The 17,050-nt window shown below is 36.6% G+C and overlaps 1 protein-coding gene across 1 annotated transcript in view; it reads left to right on the forward strand.

Annotated features, from left to right (window-relative positions):
• Positions 1–17,050, forward strand: part of BBS9 (Bardet-Biedl syndrome 9) — a 527,217-nt gene that overhangs the window by 240,919 nt on the left and 269,248 nt on the right. Inside the window, exons 9-10 of the mRNA XM_011966349.1 lie at positions 10,089–10,270; positions 14,533–14,609. Of these exons, the coding sequence (XP_011821739.1) occupies positions 10,089–10,270; positions 14,533–14,609 (259 nt within the window). The remainder of the gene's footprint in view (positions 1–10,088; positions 10,271–14,532; positions 14,610–17,050) is intronic.

The raw sequence follows: 17,050 nt of genomic DNA on the forward strand, positions 1-17,050 counted from the left end.
CTTGTGATGAATGCTGCCAGGCTTAAGCAGTGGGTTCCCCTCTCAGGGCAGGTCCTAAAATGCTTGCTGTCCGAGAGCCAAGGATTAGAATTGGGGACCAGAAGAGCTTGCTTGGTGCTCTATTCCACTGCAGCCCAGCTGGTACCTAAGCTGTAAGACAAAGTCCCCTTTACTCTTCTCTCTCCTTTTCTGAAGCGGAATGAGTCTTCCCCATGGCCATTGCAGTTGGGAATGTGCTAACCAGAAGCCAGCACTTCTCTGAATTCCACTCAAGGCCCATGACGAGTACTGCCTGGCTACCACTGTTGACTATTCAGGGCCCAGGGGCTCTTCAATCAGTAGGTAATGAATCTTGCCTTGAGTGGATCTTTCACTTCAAGGCAATGGGCTCCCTTCTGGCCCAGGTTATGTCTAGAAATGTCATCTGGGAGCTAGGACTTTGAATGAGTACCTGAGGTCGCTGCTCAGTGCCTTATTCTACTGTGGATGAGCTATCATCCACGTTACAAGACAAAATACTCTTTACTTTCCTCTCTCCTCTTTTCAAGCTGAAGGAAAGGGTCTTTTCCAGAGCTGTGCACTACTTTGCTGGGCGTTGAGGGAAAGGTGGTGCAAGCACTCCCTTGGCTGCCCAATCTGGTGTCTTATTAAGTCTTTTGCCTTCCATGTCCACTGGCACTGAGCCCAATGAAGCACTAGGACTTGCCCAGGAATTGTGGTTCTTGTGGCCTAGACTTTCTTTCAAGTTTATTTGGGGCCACAGAACACTTTACCTGCAGTGGCAAGATTTCCTGGAACTCAATTTCCTACCACTAGGATAGACAATTTCATTTTTTATTCTGGCAGAATAGAAAATGAAAATGAGTTGTAGGAACATATTATGTAGGGCATTGAAGACTCTTGTAAGGACTTGAGTTTTCGTTATGAGTGCCAGAGGAGCCACTGGAGAGTTGTAAGGTAACATGAATATTTTTACTACTTTGTTGGAAAGTTACTGTAGAGGCACATGTATAAAAGTGGAGAGACTGGTTAATAGCAGTTATCCAGGGCAGATTAAAGGGTATTTGTTAGACTTGGTGTGGTGGTTCACACCTATATTCCCAGTGCTTTGGGAGGTTGAGGCAGGAGGATCACCTGAGGCCAGGAGTTCACAACCAGACCTGCAACATAGCAAGACCCTATTTCTAACAACAACAAAAAAATTAGCTTGGTATGTTGGCATGCACCATGTAGTCCCAGCTACTTGGGAAGCTGAGGCAGGTCACTTGAGCCCTGGAGTTTGAGTTACAGTGAGCCATTATGCCACTGCACTCCAGCCTGAGTGACAGAGTGAGAGTCTGTCTCTAAAGAAGAAACTAAAAAAGAAATGCTTGTTTCATGCATGCAGTAGTGTTCTTGGTGAGAAGTGGCTGGATTCTGGACATATTTAAAAAGTAAGACTGGCAATATTTGCTGATGAATTTTATGTGGTTGCAAGAAAAAGAAAAGGGAGGGGGAGTCAAGGATGGCTCTAAGGTTCTTTCTGGACGAGCAGCTTAAAGAATGGAGTTACCAATAGCAGAAATATGAAAGACGCAGGAGGGTAGCTTTGAATTGGAAAGGTGGGGCCAAATCAGGAACTCAGGGGTAGCTATGTTGAGCTTTAGATGTCTGTTGGCCTTCTAAGTCTAGCTGTCAAGTAGGGGGCTGGATGTACATGTTTGGCTGGAGAAATAGAGGTGGGAGCTGGCATGAAGAAAGTATTTAAAGTCATTAAGACTGAATGAGGTCACCAAGGCTGGAGTCCTCTGCCTTTATTTCGTCCATTGTTTTTCATCTGTGAGGATCTACTTGTAGATCAAGATCCAGCTTTTGCATCCTCTGCCCTGTGAAGCCTTGCTCTGCTCTCTCATGCAGGGCCATTGTACTCTCTTCCTACTGTGCTCTGTCTACCACATTGGGTTGCAATTGCTTTTATTTAAAGTAAGTTTGAAGTTCTTCCAATTAGACCAATGTTTTTTATACAGCAAGCATCATGTCTTCTTTGCCTTTATAGCTTCTCTTGTATAGCAGATGCTCAATAAAAATGTCTTAAATGATTGATGGTGGATTGATTACAATATGTTCAAGTGCCCATGTCTAGTACTTTGGGACTGAGGAAGAGCTGTGTGAACTCAGTGTGGCTGACTGCACTTGAAGGGAAATGCCTTTCAATCATATGCTCCTTACTGAGGTAGAATACAATTTGGGGTGCAATAAATACTATTGAGGGTTTTAAGATTTCCTTGGTATCTACATATAGTAGTAAAAACCAGACTTTGACAATGTGATAACCTAAAATGTTCCTATTTTGCATAAAATGAGGCCAAACAAGAGAACATTAGGTCCAATGCATATTCTTTTGTTTTTAAAACTAGTATTCATTTGTTTCAGTGCATTAGGACATGAAAGAAACCATTTATTTTCTATCTATTGAGCTATATTTCAAATAATTTCATGTTACACATTTTATAGATTGACTTTGTTGGAAAAATAAAACTAGTTAAATGTTTTTAATCCCACAAATATTTAATTTTTAAGTTAGTGATTCAAAATTAGTCTCTGGGGATGGAAAATAGAACTTTTTTTTTCTTAAAAAAAATAAGGTTTTCCTTCTATTATTTATTTATTTAAAGATGGAGTTTCGCTCTTGTTGCCCAGGCTGCAGTGCAGTGGCTCGATCTCAGCTCACTGCAACCTTTGCCTCCCAGGTTCAAGTGATTCTCCTGCCTTAGCCTCCTGCAGAGCTGGGATTATAGGTGCACGTCATCACTCCCAGCAAATTTTTGTATTTTTAGTAGAGATGGGGTTTCACCATGTTGGCCAGACTGGTCTCGAACTTCTGGCCTCAGGTGATCCACCCGCCTTGGCCTCCCACAGTACTGGGATTATAGGCATGAGCCACTGTGCCTGGCCCTAATCTTATTTTGTAACTATAAGACAAAATGAAAATAACTCATCATTTCACTAGTTAGAGATAGTCACTATTCTATTAACATTTAGGTATTTTTCCTAATTTGTGTTTTATACATATATATTTATAAACAGAATAAAATGTACATGCAGTATTATATTTTGCTTTTACATTTATTATTTTTTCTGATAACAGGTATTTCATAAGACATGATTTTTCATGGTTTCTAAACATTCTATTATAGATACACCACAATTAAAAAATATTCCCCCCTTATCATTTGGGTTGTTTCTAAATTTTTAAAATAACCGTGAAAGTAGATTACTGCATAAAAGGCAATAGTATTTTTATGGTTTTTGATATATTTTTCTAAAATGTTCTCTAAAAGGATTCTAAAAAATTTACATTGGTTTCAAAAGTGTATGAGAGTTTCTGTCTCTGTGTGTCTTCTATAACAGCTGGAAACATTATTAAATACAATTTTTTTGCTAGTTTGAGGTGTTAATCAAATATACGTTTTTAAAAATAGTTTTAAAATATACATTTTTTGATTTTGAAAAATTTTCCATTTATTTATTGACTGTATTAATGTTATATGTGAATTGTCTGTAGATGGTCTTTAACCTTTTTCTGTTGGGTATAATATTATTTTCATTGATTTGTAAGAAATCTTTACATGTTAGATTTAACATATGAAATTGTGTTTTTTTTGGAGACGGAGTCTCGCTCTGTCACCTGGGCTGGAGTGCAGTGGCATGATCTCGGCTAACTGCAACCTCTGCCTCCTTGGTTCGAGTAATTCTCCTGCCTCAGCCTCCCAAGTAGCTGGGACTACAGAAGCACGCCACCACACCTGGCTAATTTTTTTGTATTTTAGTAGAGATGGGATTTCACCATGTTGCCCAGGCAGGCCTTGAACTCCTGAGGTCAGGCAATCTGCCCGCCTTGACCTCCCAAAATGCTAGGATTACAGGCGTAAGCCTCTGTGCCTGGTCTATAAAATTGTTTTTATAGGTCAAAACCAGTTGATTATCAGGAACTTCACATGGTTTAACTTAAAATGTTGTATTTTATATTGGTTGCCAATGTTTTCTGAGTTTGTCCTTTGTTTTATTATGTTGTATTCTTAAGCCTATAACAAGTTCAAAATTTTAATGTAGTTTAATTTAGAGATCCTTTCATTTGTAGCTTCCTCCGTTGCATTCTTACAGCAAAAGTTTTCTTACCGTCTCAAAGGGAGATAAATATTTTTGTAGTTTCATATGTTTAAACTGAACTTTAAAAATCCATCTGGAATTTTGCTTTAATGTATTTGTTAAGGAAGGGATCTATTTACTGAGTGATAAAATCATTATTTACAGATTCCTGAGCAAAATTCTGTTGTTTAATTTCATGCCCCGTTGCTGAAATTGCAAAATAACCAAATGTCCTAGGAATGTAATATCTTTGACCTTGATTCTTCATAAAGTACATTATTCTAGTGACTTAGTTTAGCTGATGCACTTCACAGACCAATAATAATTCAGAGACCTTGATTTTGTCAATGTTAACTCTGCTTTTAAGACAGAAGCAGTAGGGTACACAGTATTGGATTTAATTGATGGTTCCTTTCAGCATAACATTCTGTCATTCATGGAACCTTACTTATTAACCCACATGAACAATATTGTTAAAATTTTCGTCAAATTCAAAAATCCTCAACAAAATACTAGCTAACCGAATCTAACAGCACATCAAAAAGATAGTACATTATGATCAAGTCGGTTTCATCCCAGGGATGCAGGAATGGTTTAACGTATATAAATCAATAAATGTGATATATCACTTAAACAGAATTAAAAATGAAAACCATGTGATTATTTCAATAGATGCAGAAAAAGCATTTGATAAAATCCAACATGGCTTTATGATAAAAACTCTCAACAAAATAGGCATAGAAGAGACTTACCTCAAAGTAATAAAAGCCATATATGACAAACCCACAGCCAGCATCGTGCTGAATGGGGGAAAGTTGAAAGCATTTCCCTTGAGAACCGGAACAAGGCAAGGATGTCCACTTCCACAGCTTTTATTCAACATGGTGCTGGAAATCCTAGCCAGAACAATCAGACAAGAGGAAGAAATAAAGGGCATCCATATTGGAAAAGAGGAAGTCAAATTGTCACTATTCGCTGATAGCATGATCTTATGCCTAGAAAACTCTAAACACTCATCCAAAAAGCTCTTAGGTCAAATTCAGTAAAGTCTCAGGATACAAAATCAATTTACACAGATCAGTAGCACTGCTATACACTAACAACAACAAAACTGAACATCAAATGAAGAACTCAGTCCCTTTTACAACAACTGCAAACACACACACACACACACACACACACACACACACACCCACAAAAAACCACCACCAACAAAAAAACTTAGGAATATACTTAACCAATGAGGTGAAAGAGCTCTATAAGGAAAACTGCAAAACACTGCTGGAAGAAACCATAGATGACACAAACAAATGGAAACAAATCCCAAGCTCAAGGATAGGAAGAATCTATATTGTGAAAATGACCATAATGCCCAAAGCTATCTACAGATTCAATGCAATTCCCATCAAAATGCTGTTATCATTCTTCGCATAACTAGAAAAAACAATCCTGAAATTCTTATGGAACCATAAAAGAGCTCGCATAGCCAAAGCAATACTAGGCAAAAAGAACAAATCTGGAGGCATAACATTACCCAACTTCAAATTGTACTACAAGGCTGTAGTTACCCAAACAGCATGGTAGTGGCACAAAAACGGGCACATAGACCAATGGAACAGGATAGAGAACCCAGAAATAAAGCCAAACTTGGAGCGAACTGATCTTTGGCAAAGCATACAAAACATAAATTGAGTAAAAGACACCCTATTCGATAAATGGGGCTGGGAAAACTGGCAAGCCACATGTAGAAGAATAAAACTGGATCTTCATCTCTCACCTTATACAAAAATCAACTCAAGATGGATCAAAGACTTAAATCTAAAACCTGAAACCATAACCAAAAACCACCTGTACCCCAAAAACTATTGAATTTTTTTGAAAAACTAAAAACAAGAGGCCGGTTGCAGGGTTCACGCCTGTAGTCCCAGCACTTTGGGAGGCCGAGGCAGGTGGATCATGAGGTCAGGAGTTTGAGACCAGCCTGGCCAAAATGGCGAAGCCCCGTCTCTACTAAAAATACAAAAATTAGCCAGGTGTGGTGGCGGGCGCCTGTAATCCCAGCTACTTGGGAGGCTGGGGCAGGAGAATCACTTGAACCTGGGAGGTGGAGGTTGCAGTGAGCCGAGATCACGCCACTGCACTCCAGCCTGGGCAACAGAGTGAGGTTCCATCTCAAAACAACAACAACAATAACAACAACAACAACAACAAAAAGAAAATGATAAAGAAATACAAGATTGAAGGCTTTAATGTCCCTAAACAAATTACATACTGTATTATCATTCTTAATACAGATTTTTGAAATTTATTCATTCACCCTTTTTTTGGTGCTATGTGTTTTTTTAAATCGTGGTAAAATATATATAACATAAAATTTACCATTTTAAACATTTAAAAATGTACAGTTCTGTGACATTAGACATTAGGTACATTCATATTGCTGTGCAATCATCACCACTATCCATATCCAGAACTTTTTCATCTTTACTAAGTAAACCTCTGTATCTCTCAACACCCTCCCCCAGCACCTGGAAACCACCATTCACCTTTGGGTCTCTTCAAATCTGACTGCTCTAGGAATCTCATCTAAAAAGAATAGTTTTTAGAGTACAGGTGGTTTTTGGTTACATGGATAAGTTCTTTAGTGGTGATTTCTGGGATTTTGGTGCACCTGTCAGCTGAGCAGTATACACTGTACCCAATATATAGCCTTTTATCCCTTACCCCCTCCCAACCATCCCCTCCTGCCAGTCCCCAAAGTCCATGTCATCATTCTTATGCTTTTGCATCTTCATAGCTTAGCGCTCACTTATAAGTGAGAACATACCATATTTGGTTGTCTATTTCTAAGTCACTTCACTTAGAATAATGGCCTCCCGCTCCATCCAAGTTGCTGCAAAAGACATTATTTCATTCTTTTTTATGGCTGAGTTGTATTCCATGGTGTGTATTCACCACATTTGCTTTATCCACTCATTGGTTGATGGGCACTTAGGTTGGTTTCATATCTTTGCAAATGACATGAATAGACAATTCTCAAAAGAAGATATGCAACAACCAACAAACACATTAAAAAGTGCTCAACATCACTAATCATCAGGGAGTGCTACTCAGCCATAAAAAGAAACAAATAAGCTATAATGTCTTTTTTTTTTTTTTTTTTTGAGACCGAGTCTTGTTGTGTTGCCCAGGCTGGAGTGCAATGGCCTTGGCTCACTGCAACCTCTGCCTCCTGGGTTTAAGTGATTCTCCTGCCTCAGTCTCCCGAGTAGCTGGGATTACAGGTGCCTGCCACCACACCTGGCTAATTTTTGTATTTTTAGTGGAGATGATGTTTCACCATGTTGGCCAGGCTGGTCTTGAACTTCTGACCTCAAGTGATCCACCTGCCTCGGCTTTCCAAAATGTTGGGATTACAGGCGTGAGCCACCATCCCCAGCCTATAATGTCTTTTCCCATTGATTTTATAAAAAATAAATTGCTTAAGTTCTGTAATTACCTTAGCTATCAAGACATTCTGGTGAAATTTGTTCTTTTGGTGAGGGAAGACCCTGGCTACTCTCTTTACCATTTGTACACATGAAATACCAGTAAAAATGTTTTTAGAGAGCCTGAAGAAATATATGTATTCTCTATTATCCAAACTCTTCCTATCTGAACTCAGAAACTTCATAGATTCAGATAATATTTTAGATAAATGCCTTGTATCTAAATTGTTGCTATTTGCTGTCTAAACTGGTGGAATAAAACTGATTTAGTAATAAACTTTTCACCTCAAAGACCAAATCAATTTAGTTAGGGATAAATACTTGTGTTGGGTAATGCTAGCTTTTCTGTGTGATGGACTGTTCAAAGGATGAAGATGAAATGGAAATGCCTGTTTGAATTCAAAGAACTGGTGAATCTCACATTCTCTGAGAAGCCCCTGCAGAGGTCTGTGCTTTAGCACCCTAGAGTTTCCTGAGGACTCATTGGGTTCATAGGCCTTGGTGAGGCTGGCTAGAAGGGGGAATAGACCACAGTCACAACTCAGAGTGAAGGGAAGGTTTGCTGTCTGGAAATGGGCTTGTCAGAGCTGAAAGTTGGGATTTCCATGGCCACTAGGTGGCTTCAGTTACCTGCAAAGAAAGGTTCAAAACTTTCTCTGGGGTTGCTTTTCATACTTTAGGAAGATCATTCCATTTTTGCAGTATTTGTTTTCTGAGGGGTAGATGACAGAAGCAACCATAAAACTTAAAGTTTTTGAAGATTAGTCTTACCTTCTCATTTTACAGATAAAGAATATTTAGAAAAACTTTCCCAAATTGGCTGAGCTCTATAGGGGCAGCATCAGAGCTAGAGCTCAAGTCTCCTGAGTCCTAGTCTAGTTCTTTAGCTGTTGAACCAGTGACAACAATCTATTTTTTTATTCCTCTCAAGCCACACGACAGGGTTGCATGTCACTGACTATACCTGAGTCCTGGAGACGATGTGTATTGGAATGTTGTGTTTTAGGCAGGTGGTGAAGTGGATGCTGGTGGCCATCTTATGGGCAGAACTGAGCAATGGTTGTATCTACTCCCAACCCAGTTAAGCTTTTAGATTAATGAAATGACTACCTGCCATGATCCACTGTTGGGAAGTTTTAAACATTTTTGTTCATTCTGAATAAGCCTAGACTCTAACATGCCTTATCTGTTATATACTTTATGTCCTTTTTTTCAGATGAATAGCAACATTTTAAAGTCTCTTTTCTCTCATAATTTTTCTATTTTTGTTTACTTTTAGAGACAAGGCCTTGTTATATTGCCAAGCTGGATTCAAACTGCTGGGCTTAAGCAATTCTTTGCCTCATCAAGTAGCTGGGAGTACAGGCATGTGCCACTGTGCCAATTTATTATTTTTGATTAATATCTAACCTTTAGAACAGAGTAGAAAATACTTTAAAAAAATCAAAAGTTTCTGTAGAAAACCTAACAAACAAAAGTGAGTCAAACAAATCCATTATGTATCAACTCAAAACAGCTTTTATGACGATGTTGAATTTTTTTGTTTTTCTGGCAAACTTAGGGAGGAAGCAAATACAGTATTCATCTCAGCTTCTTTTTATGACATGTTCACAAAAACTTACAAATTTAAAAAAATGGTGTGCTAATATTATCCATAATTTGTATATTATGGCTAGTTTCTAGAGTAAAATAGACCTCAGGGAGCCTAAGAGAGAAGGAAGAGTGAAAGAATGGGGAGGAAAAAAGATAATGAGAATAAAAACAGTGATAGAGAACGAGCTAGTAAATGGGACAATTGGCTGCTTCTTGCTAAAAGTGAAGAGAAAGAGAGTACAAACCAGAGAGCCACTTGAGTAGGAGAGCGTGTGAAGGAAGCTGTGATGGAAGTACCTGGGAAAGAGGGCAAACGTGAATCCTAAGGGTAGAGAGGGAAAAGGATGAGGAAAGACCAGGGGCCACATTTTTTTTTTGCAAGACCTCTGATGGCTTCCCATATCAACTTTGTTTACTATTCTATCCCCTGGATTGTCCTGTCTTCACTCCTGTGCCTCATTCCTAGTCTTCATCCAGCCAGCAGCCCAGCTCCATCTCTTGGTCCATTGTACCTCCGCAAGTGTTATTCATATGCTTATTACGGATATGCCAAGTGGTAGCTGGAATGAGGATTAAAAACAGTACTTAAAATGCTCTTAGAGCAAGATTTGCTTTGTAGTTAGGTCCCCAAAAGTGGTAGCTATTATAATAATTAGGCTTTTTCCCCTGCCTTAGTGGACCTTAACATTGGGAGTACTTCTGTAAATACAAATCATGTTTGAAACATTTGAACTGAGTCTTTGAAGTAAAACTTTAGAAATAGATATATAGTTATTTTCTTAATGGTGTGTTGATGCTGAATTGAGTAAAAATGTAGTTGGTCAAGACTAACTCTACTGAAATTTAAAATTATGTCTCATTTTCTCTTCCTTATTGTAGTGATTTAAAGGGAGTGATAGTCACTCTGAGTGATGATGGTCACTTGCAGTGTTCATACCTGGGGACAGATCCTTCTCTGTTCCAAGCTCCAAATGTTGAATCTCGAGAACTAAACTATGATGAACTTGATGTAGAAATGAAAGAACTTCAGAAAATCATCAAAGATGTTAACAAATCACAAGGTATCTCGTTTGCAGCTTTTTATTATTTTAGTATTCATTGTGAAATTCACATTATCTTGTAGGTAGATATTATTATGTATATTTATTAGTTTTCTCCTCTAGGCTTAATTAAAGTCATATTTGTAAAAACAGTATTGCTCTTTAGCACACAAGGTCTTTATGTTTGCTTTGTATGTTATAGCTTCTGAAAATATATTTTAATTAAGAAAATGCTTTTGTTGTTAATGTTTCATGGACAGCACTATCTAGTTTTTTTCTTTACATGCTAAGAAAGGAAGAAGTACTTCTTTGGATGGTGGCTTTAGGCCTTGAGAAGAGCATTAAAATTTAGAGTGGTCATTTTTTAACTCTGATATTCCTGAAACAACTTTAGTTCTTCTTTTAAAAGAAAGCAAAGCACTTGAGCTACCATTTGTTACTAAAAATGTAGTCATTTGCAGCTTAGTGACATAATTTATGTTTGTAGTTAATTAACCATCCAAATGGTGTGTAGCTTGCAGTATGCTGATTTCTAATGACTCAGAGGCTGATGATATTTTCAGTTCCTGAGTTTTGAATAACTCAATATTATCTTACTTTGGGACTCACAAGGGTATAATTTTTTTGTAAATTAAAAGGAGAAACAAAACACCAATCCTGCAGTTTGAGTTGAACATGTGAAAAGCATTACTTCAAGTTCCCTTTTCAGGGTCAGGTAAAAGTATTTTTTTAATGAGAAAAAATATGGACTATTTTCACATAAAAGAAATGTTAAAACAAGTAGGAATAATAAAAGAAGCAGAGCATCAAAAGCCAACCAAAACAACAGAGCCAATCTTAATCCTGATCCAATCATTTTACTAGATTTATGTACTTTTGAGTCTATGTTACCAACATTGTATTCCTCTGGTGAATTGAGATAATATATTTTAAAAATACAAATATTAAAATAAAGTTATTATGCTTTGGTTTCACACATTCTTTTAGAAAGTTTTGAGAGTAAACCAGTGAAGTTCAGGTCTTTCAAGTACCTACAATTACTTAAAAACCTATTTGTTGTCAGCACTGCCATGTCAAATAGAGAGTGGTTAAAACTGAATGTGTCATACTGCAGTATACAATTTTTTTTTCAATTTTTGTTACTAGCAATTTTGGAATTAATAGAATTGTAAGTCTTGTTTTGTTATTTAAAAATATAGTTGGAGAAGAGTGACATAGGCATGAAACATGAAATTTCCAGAGTTCATTAAATAATATGGCTTTCATTTCAAATTTTGTCCTGAGATTTTGCCCTTTCCACAGTAATGTGCCAATAATATTTTGATTAACATTAATTGAATATGAAATTTCTCAGAAAATCCCTTACAGCTAAAAGTTATTTCTTGGTGGTTATAGTGATGACTTTGGGTGAGAAAGTTTAGGCTCTTTTACTTGTCATTACCTTGATCCTTCAGTATATCTTAAAATAACTGCTAATTAAGTTAGGGATACACCCACAGACTTAGGTGCAAAGTACATGATTTACATAACCTTAATTTTTAATTAATGTTTGAAGTTCCTTGCTCCTTCTACGCCACCATCATTTAGTTTTATTTCTGGGAAAGAAACAAAGGGAAACTTTTTAAACTGAGAGGTATTTAGAACATTTTATTTCTAGATATGGAAAAAAAATTAGTATCTTGTACCCTTATAAAACCATGGTATATTTGTTTATTAAAATACCTGTAATTATATAAAAGCACAAAATTGTTTTATTACAGTTTTAGCTTCTCTTTATTATGAGAAGTTAAAACGCTGAACTTTTTGATGACCCCATTATTCATTTTAATGTCACTTATTTTAGTATGGAGGCTTTAACTTACAAAAAATGTTCATAGTCTTGTGGGTTATGTTCAGTATTTAAAGCTTTTAAAAGTGTTTTCAAAGGAAGAGTTGCAGCAAAATTTAAAGCCAGTTTAAAGAGTACATTTTGTTGTACACATGGTGTATATTATCTACTGTAATAAAAGTGTTTTTGAAGCTGATTTTATGTGTATAAGTTATAAGAGGAATGTATGTTGTAAGCATGAAATCATAGTAATAATTTCTGTATGGCTCATGGATTCTGAAGCTTTTCATACTCAACTCATTAATGTGAATCCTGCCTAGTATTTTTGTTACTGGTAGTCAACAACATCTACTGGTAGGAACTTTCAAAGACAGAATTTTTTTTATGATTTAGATAGTTGATCATGTTGTCTGCCTGGTGTGAGTATGAAGGACTGGGTGCAACATTGAGATAGGTGTCCATACAGCTGTGTCTTCAGAAAGGGACAGATAGCAGTAAGACGTGGGGATATAAACGGAAGTCTGCACCCCATTTGAAATGTCCAGGATAACTAAGCTGATGATACCACTGAGTAGTAGCATCATTTGTATTTTGTGACATTGTTCATTTAGGATTCTGTCTGGCTACATGTCACTAGATACCCAAGTAAGATAGAGGTTTCTTTCTTTCTCTTGCGAAAGAAGCCCAGTGATGGGCAGTCCAGGGTTGGCTTGGCAGTTCCACAGTCATCAGGGACTCTTGATTCCTTCTATCTTGGGGTCATATATTGGTCCAGCATGGCTTTTGGAACTCCTGCCCTCACATCTGTTGCTGAGTCAGCCCCCTTAAGGAGCTTTCTTGGAAGCCACACCCTGAATAGCTCCTACTTACATCTCACCGGCCACTCCAAGCTGCAAAACTGGCTGGGAAATTACATGACTTAGCTGAGTACTTTGTTGCTTAGCATAAAGTTGGGCTTTAAGTAAAAAAGAATTGAAGAATGGTTATTGGGATGGCCAATGAATAGCCATTTGTACTCTCATTAAGTTATGGAAATTCCCATTCCAAATTGTGCAGTTTGGTGGGAATGCCCGATAGCAGTTGTGGGCAGTTCCTTTTTTTGTGAGACAGCTGATTCGTATTTTCAGTCAGCCATCCTCGGAGTGTGGGGGATGTTTCCTCTCAGGGTCACAGGGTGATCTCAGCAATTCTAGGTGTTATGTGCAGATATGATTTCTAGGGAAGAATCATCAGGCTATTTCTCCCGAGTCTCTCCTCTTATTAGGGAGGAATAGCTTTCCCAGAAACATGTGCCAGCTCTCTCCACTCCCAACTTCCCTTACCTTCCATCTGCCAGGATTAAGTACCATGTTCATGCCTAAAACAACAAATGGTCAGTGGAAGGAAATCACCATGATTGGATTTGACCCTGGAGCCTGGGAGGGGTGACTTTCTCTGAGATGAAGGTGAATAGCTCAACAAAATTAGGTCTCCAATACACAGAGGAAGGAGGGAAGAATGCATGTTAAGTAGGCAGCCAATAGTTTGAGATATATATTGTATATATATATAAAAATACATATGTAATTAAAAAATTTTTTTTGTTTAAGATCTTTGTTGATACTATGAATAAGTATCTCATTATGCAATATAACATGTTAAAATTATGAAAATAACATATAGTAAAAATAATTCAGTACTAGAAGGATAAATAATGAAAGGTGAATCTTTGTTCAACCCAAGATCCTAGTTCCACTCCTTAAAGGCAATCCTTATCAAGATTTTTTGTGTATTCTTCTAGAAAATATTCATGTTTATGTAATTGCTTTGACACAAATATGTGCATTTTAGACACATTGTACTGCATCTTGCTTTTTAAAAATTAGTAGACGTATTTTGGAGTTTTTAAAATATAGGCATGTAAAGATGGACAACACTCTTATTTATGACTTTGGGACACTGCATAGTACAGATATACCATGATTTATTTAACAATTAGCCTGTTAATAGATATATAGATATTTAGGTTGTTTTCATTTCTGAAAAAATAACTACTAACATTAGAGACCTCCTTGGGCATGGTTATGGTTATTAGATACATTCTTGGGAGTAGAATTAAGTCACAGGATATGTACATTTTACACTTCGATAGTTCTAGCCAACTTACCTTCAAAAGGGCTATACTGATTTGGGCTTCCACTTGTAGTTAAAGAGAGGGCATTGAAATTCCTAATGCTGGTCAGTCAATGGCTCACATCTTAGCTAATATCTTCAGAAAAAGACAATATTGTTTACCATATTTTAGAGGGAAAGAATTAGCATCAAGCTTCTAATACTGTAATGCATTAGTTTTTTCAACTCGTGAGTATGATATGGGGTTGTTTTTTATATGTGGTATAGACACACCTTTAAAGAAAAACTATATACAGAAGGTTTTACTTTATGATTAAATACTTTTTCTTTTTTTAAATCACAGGTGTTTGGCCCATGACTGAGAGAGAAGATGACTTGAACGTTTCTGTCGTGGTTTCTCCTAACTTTGATTCAGTTTCTGTAGGTGTACTTGCAGATTTTAAAGGGGTTTATAATAGTGGTAAACTCTGATGAATTAGGACCAAAATGCGTTGGTTTAAAGTTTGGTCCTCCAAGTAGAGACTTCAGGGAGGATAACAAATTGTAGGCCTTGTTAGTTTCTAGATAAAAACATCAGTAGGGATTTGGGCAGGATTTCTATTTTAAAAAGAAGTGGAGTTGTGGGGGAAGAGAGAGCAGTAGAAGGGCTTCTTGCCCTAGTCTGAATCCTACTTAAAAAAATTTTTTTTCAAACTTTCATAGTACCATAGCATTGACATAATACTAATGTAGCTGAATAATACTGACCCTACTACCAGATTTTTGTTGGAGATTCAATGAGATAAGGTTTGTGAGTGGCCTAGCTCAAGGTTTGATGATTTCTAGTCTTTAATACATTATGGTGGTGGTGGTGGTGGGGTAGCTTAAGAGTATACAGTGGGTCCAATACTTACTTTTCCCCCTATTTCTATCTGTGTGACACAAGACAAGGTACTTAATTTTCTTAGTCTCAATTTTCTCATCTGCAAAATGGGAATAAATAATAGAATCTACTTTGTTGAATGTTATGATAATTGTTATGATTGTCATCATGAAATTACATTTTACTTCTTTCAAAGTTATAATAATCATCAACATCATCATAATCATTATCATTATCACAACCATCTATGTCCATGAGTTGTCTTGTTCACTACTGTATCCTTAGTGCTTGCCAAATAATGAGTGCTCAATATACATTTGCTCTATGAATGAGTGAATTAATACAACTGAGAAACAGAAAGGATGAAAGGAGGACTATTCTTGATTATATTACTTCATCTCCTCACTTAGTTTTCTATAAGCACTTGTTAGGATGTGATTGATTATGTCTCACTGACTGCAGTTTATCTGTGTTTCTACCAACAGATGATCAGTTTAGGAAAGTGGTTGAATTCACTCATTTTACCGTATTTGGAGTTTATGTCATATAATTCTTCTTGGAAAGTGTCTTCATTATTTAGGTATCAGAGCATACTTTAAAACATATATCATGAGTGTCAAAAGATTAATTTTAGTATAAACAACCAATCCAATTTGTGATAAAAATCGCATTAACATTGGATAGTATAGTAAATTGGGTACACAAAAAAGTAGGACTATATATGAAAGAAACATTCACTCAGCTGAGTCACATAGTAGCGGCACTGTTTTAAACATTGGCCATTCAGCACACACCATTTTTCATTCTACCTGAAGGGTGTAGTCTAAGTGGAACATTTCTGCTTAGTTAGCTGACAAATGTACACATATTTTCTTGCTGTGGAAATGACTTTTTTTTTTCCTTTGGGCAACTTATATAAGTTTTTATAGGTTCTCTTCAACATAGGCTGTTTGGAATGAGGAATTCCCTTTCTGTTTTTTAGGAACTTTTAGTCTTTGTAGGAAAATGCCTTATGTAGTAGCACTATGTTATAATGTATATTTCCCTATTGGTAACCCTGAATGCTATTTCCTGTTAAGTAGGTGTCTTTTTCTAGCTTCATTTTCCCTGTGTTACTATTTTTTCTTTCTTAAGAGTTTTCTTGAGAGTATCATATTCATCTCATTGGAAAACATTAGCCCTACAATTTATGTGGCTTTGGTGCCATGACGTCTTCTTATAGCCATTTCTTTCTTGCTATAGTTTTATGTTCCCAAAGGACTGCTGTCCTTGAAGTGTCTAGGTGTTTAGTCATGGATTGAAATGAGCAGGAAACAGGAGATGTTGATTTCTTTTCTAGATCTGTGGATAGCTAAATGTAAAATATTTCCTGGATTTTAGGTATTATTAGAGCACAAAGCCTAGATTAATAGTTTACTTTGAATCGTTATTATGAAAACACACATCTCAAAAACAGTAATATACTTTATATTAGAATGGAGTCTTTCTTAGAGGAGATAAGCATTAGTATCCTATCTTCCTGATTGAGAAGCTGGATCATAGTTTAAATATGGTTTCCTGTGGAGCCATAAGTAGAACATGGATCTCTCAATTTTGAATTCTACCCATGCCCATTACATCATAGGATCCCCATTGCTTGGAAGTGGCTTAGTTTTTCCTAGTTAAAAATACTTCAAGTAAAAAAGTACAATGGATCATATTCATTGGTTGGATAGAGACATAATTTTTATTGGTCCCAAGAATTCACATGGATATTATTAGAAAATATGTTTATTATTAGAAAAATACTAATACCCTTTAGTATTATTCTATCATAGAGCATTTTCCCCTACCAATGTATCGCTTTAAAAAAATTAGTTATAAGTGATAAGGGAAGTGTTTTATGTATTATACTATGTATTATTTAAGAGGAGGGAGCAGGTAACGCAAGCTGATGCTCAAAGAATGCCTGTTGAATAAGTTTATGATATGCACTGGTTAAAAAAAAAGGTCCCCTTCC

The sequence above is a fragment of the Mandrillus leucophaeus genome, unplaced genomic scaffold (assembly GCF_000951045.1).
Source record: "Mandrillus leucophaeus isolate KB7577 unplaced genomic scaffold, Mleu.le_1.0 Scaffold757, whole genome shotgun sequence".
In the NCBI taxonomy this organism is placed as follows: Eukaryota; Metazoa; Chordata; class Mammalia; order Primates; family Cercopithecidae; genus Mandrillus; species Mandrillus leucophaeus.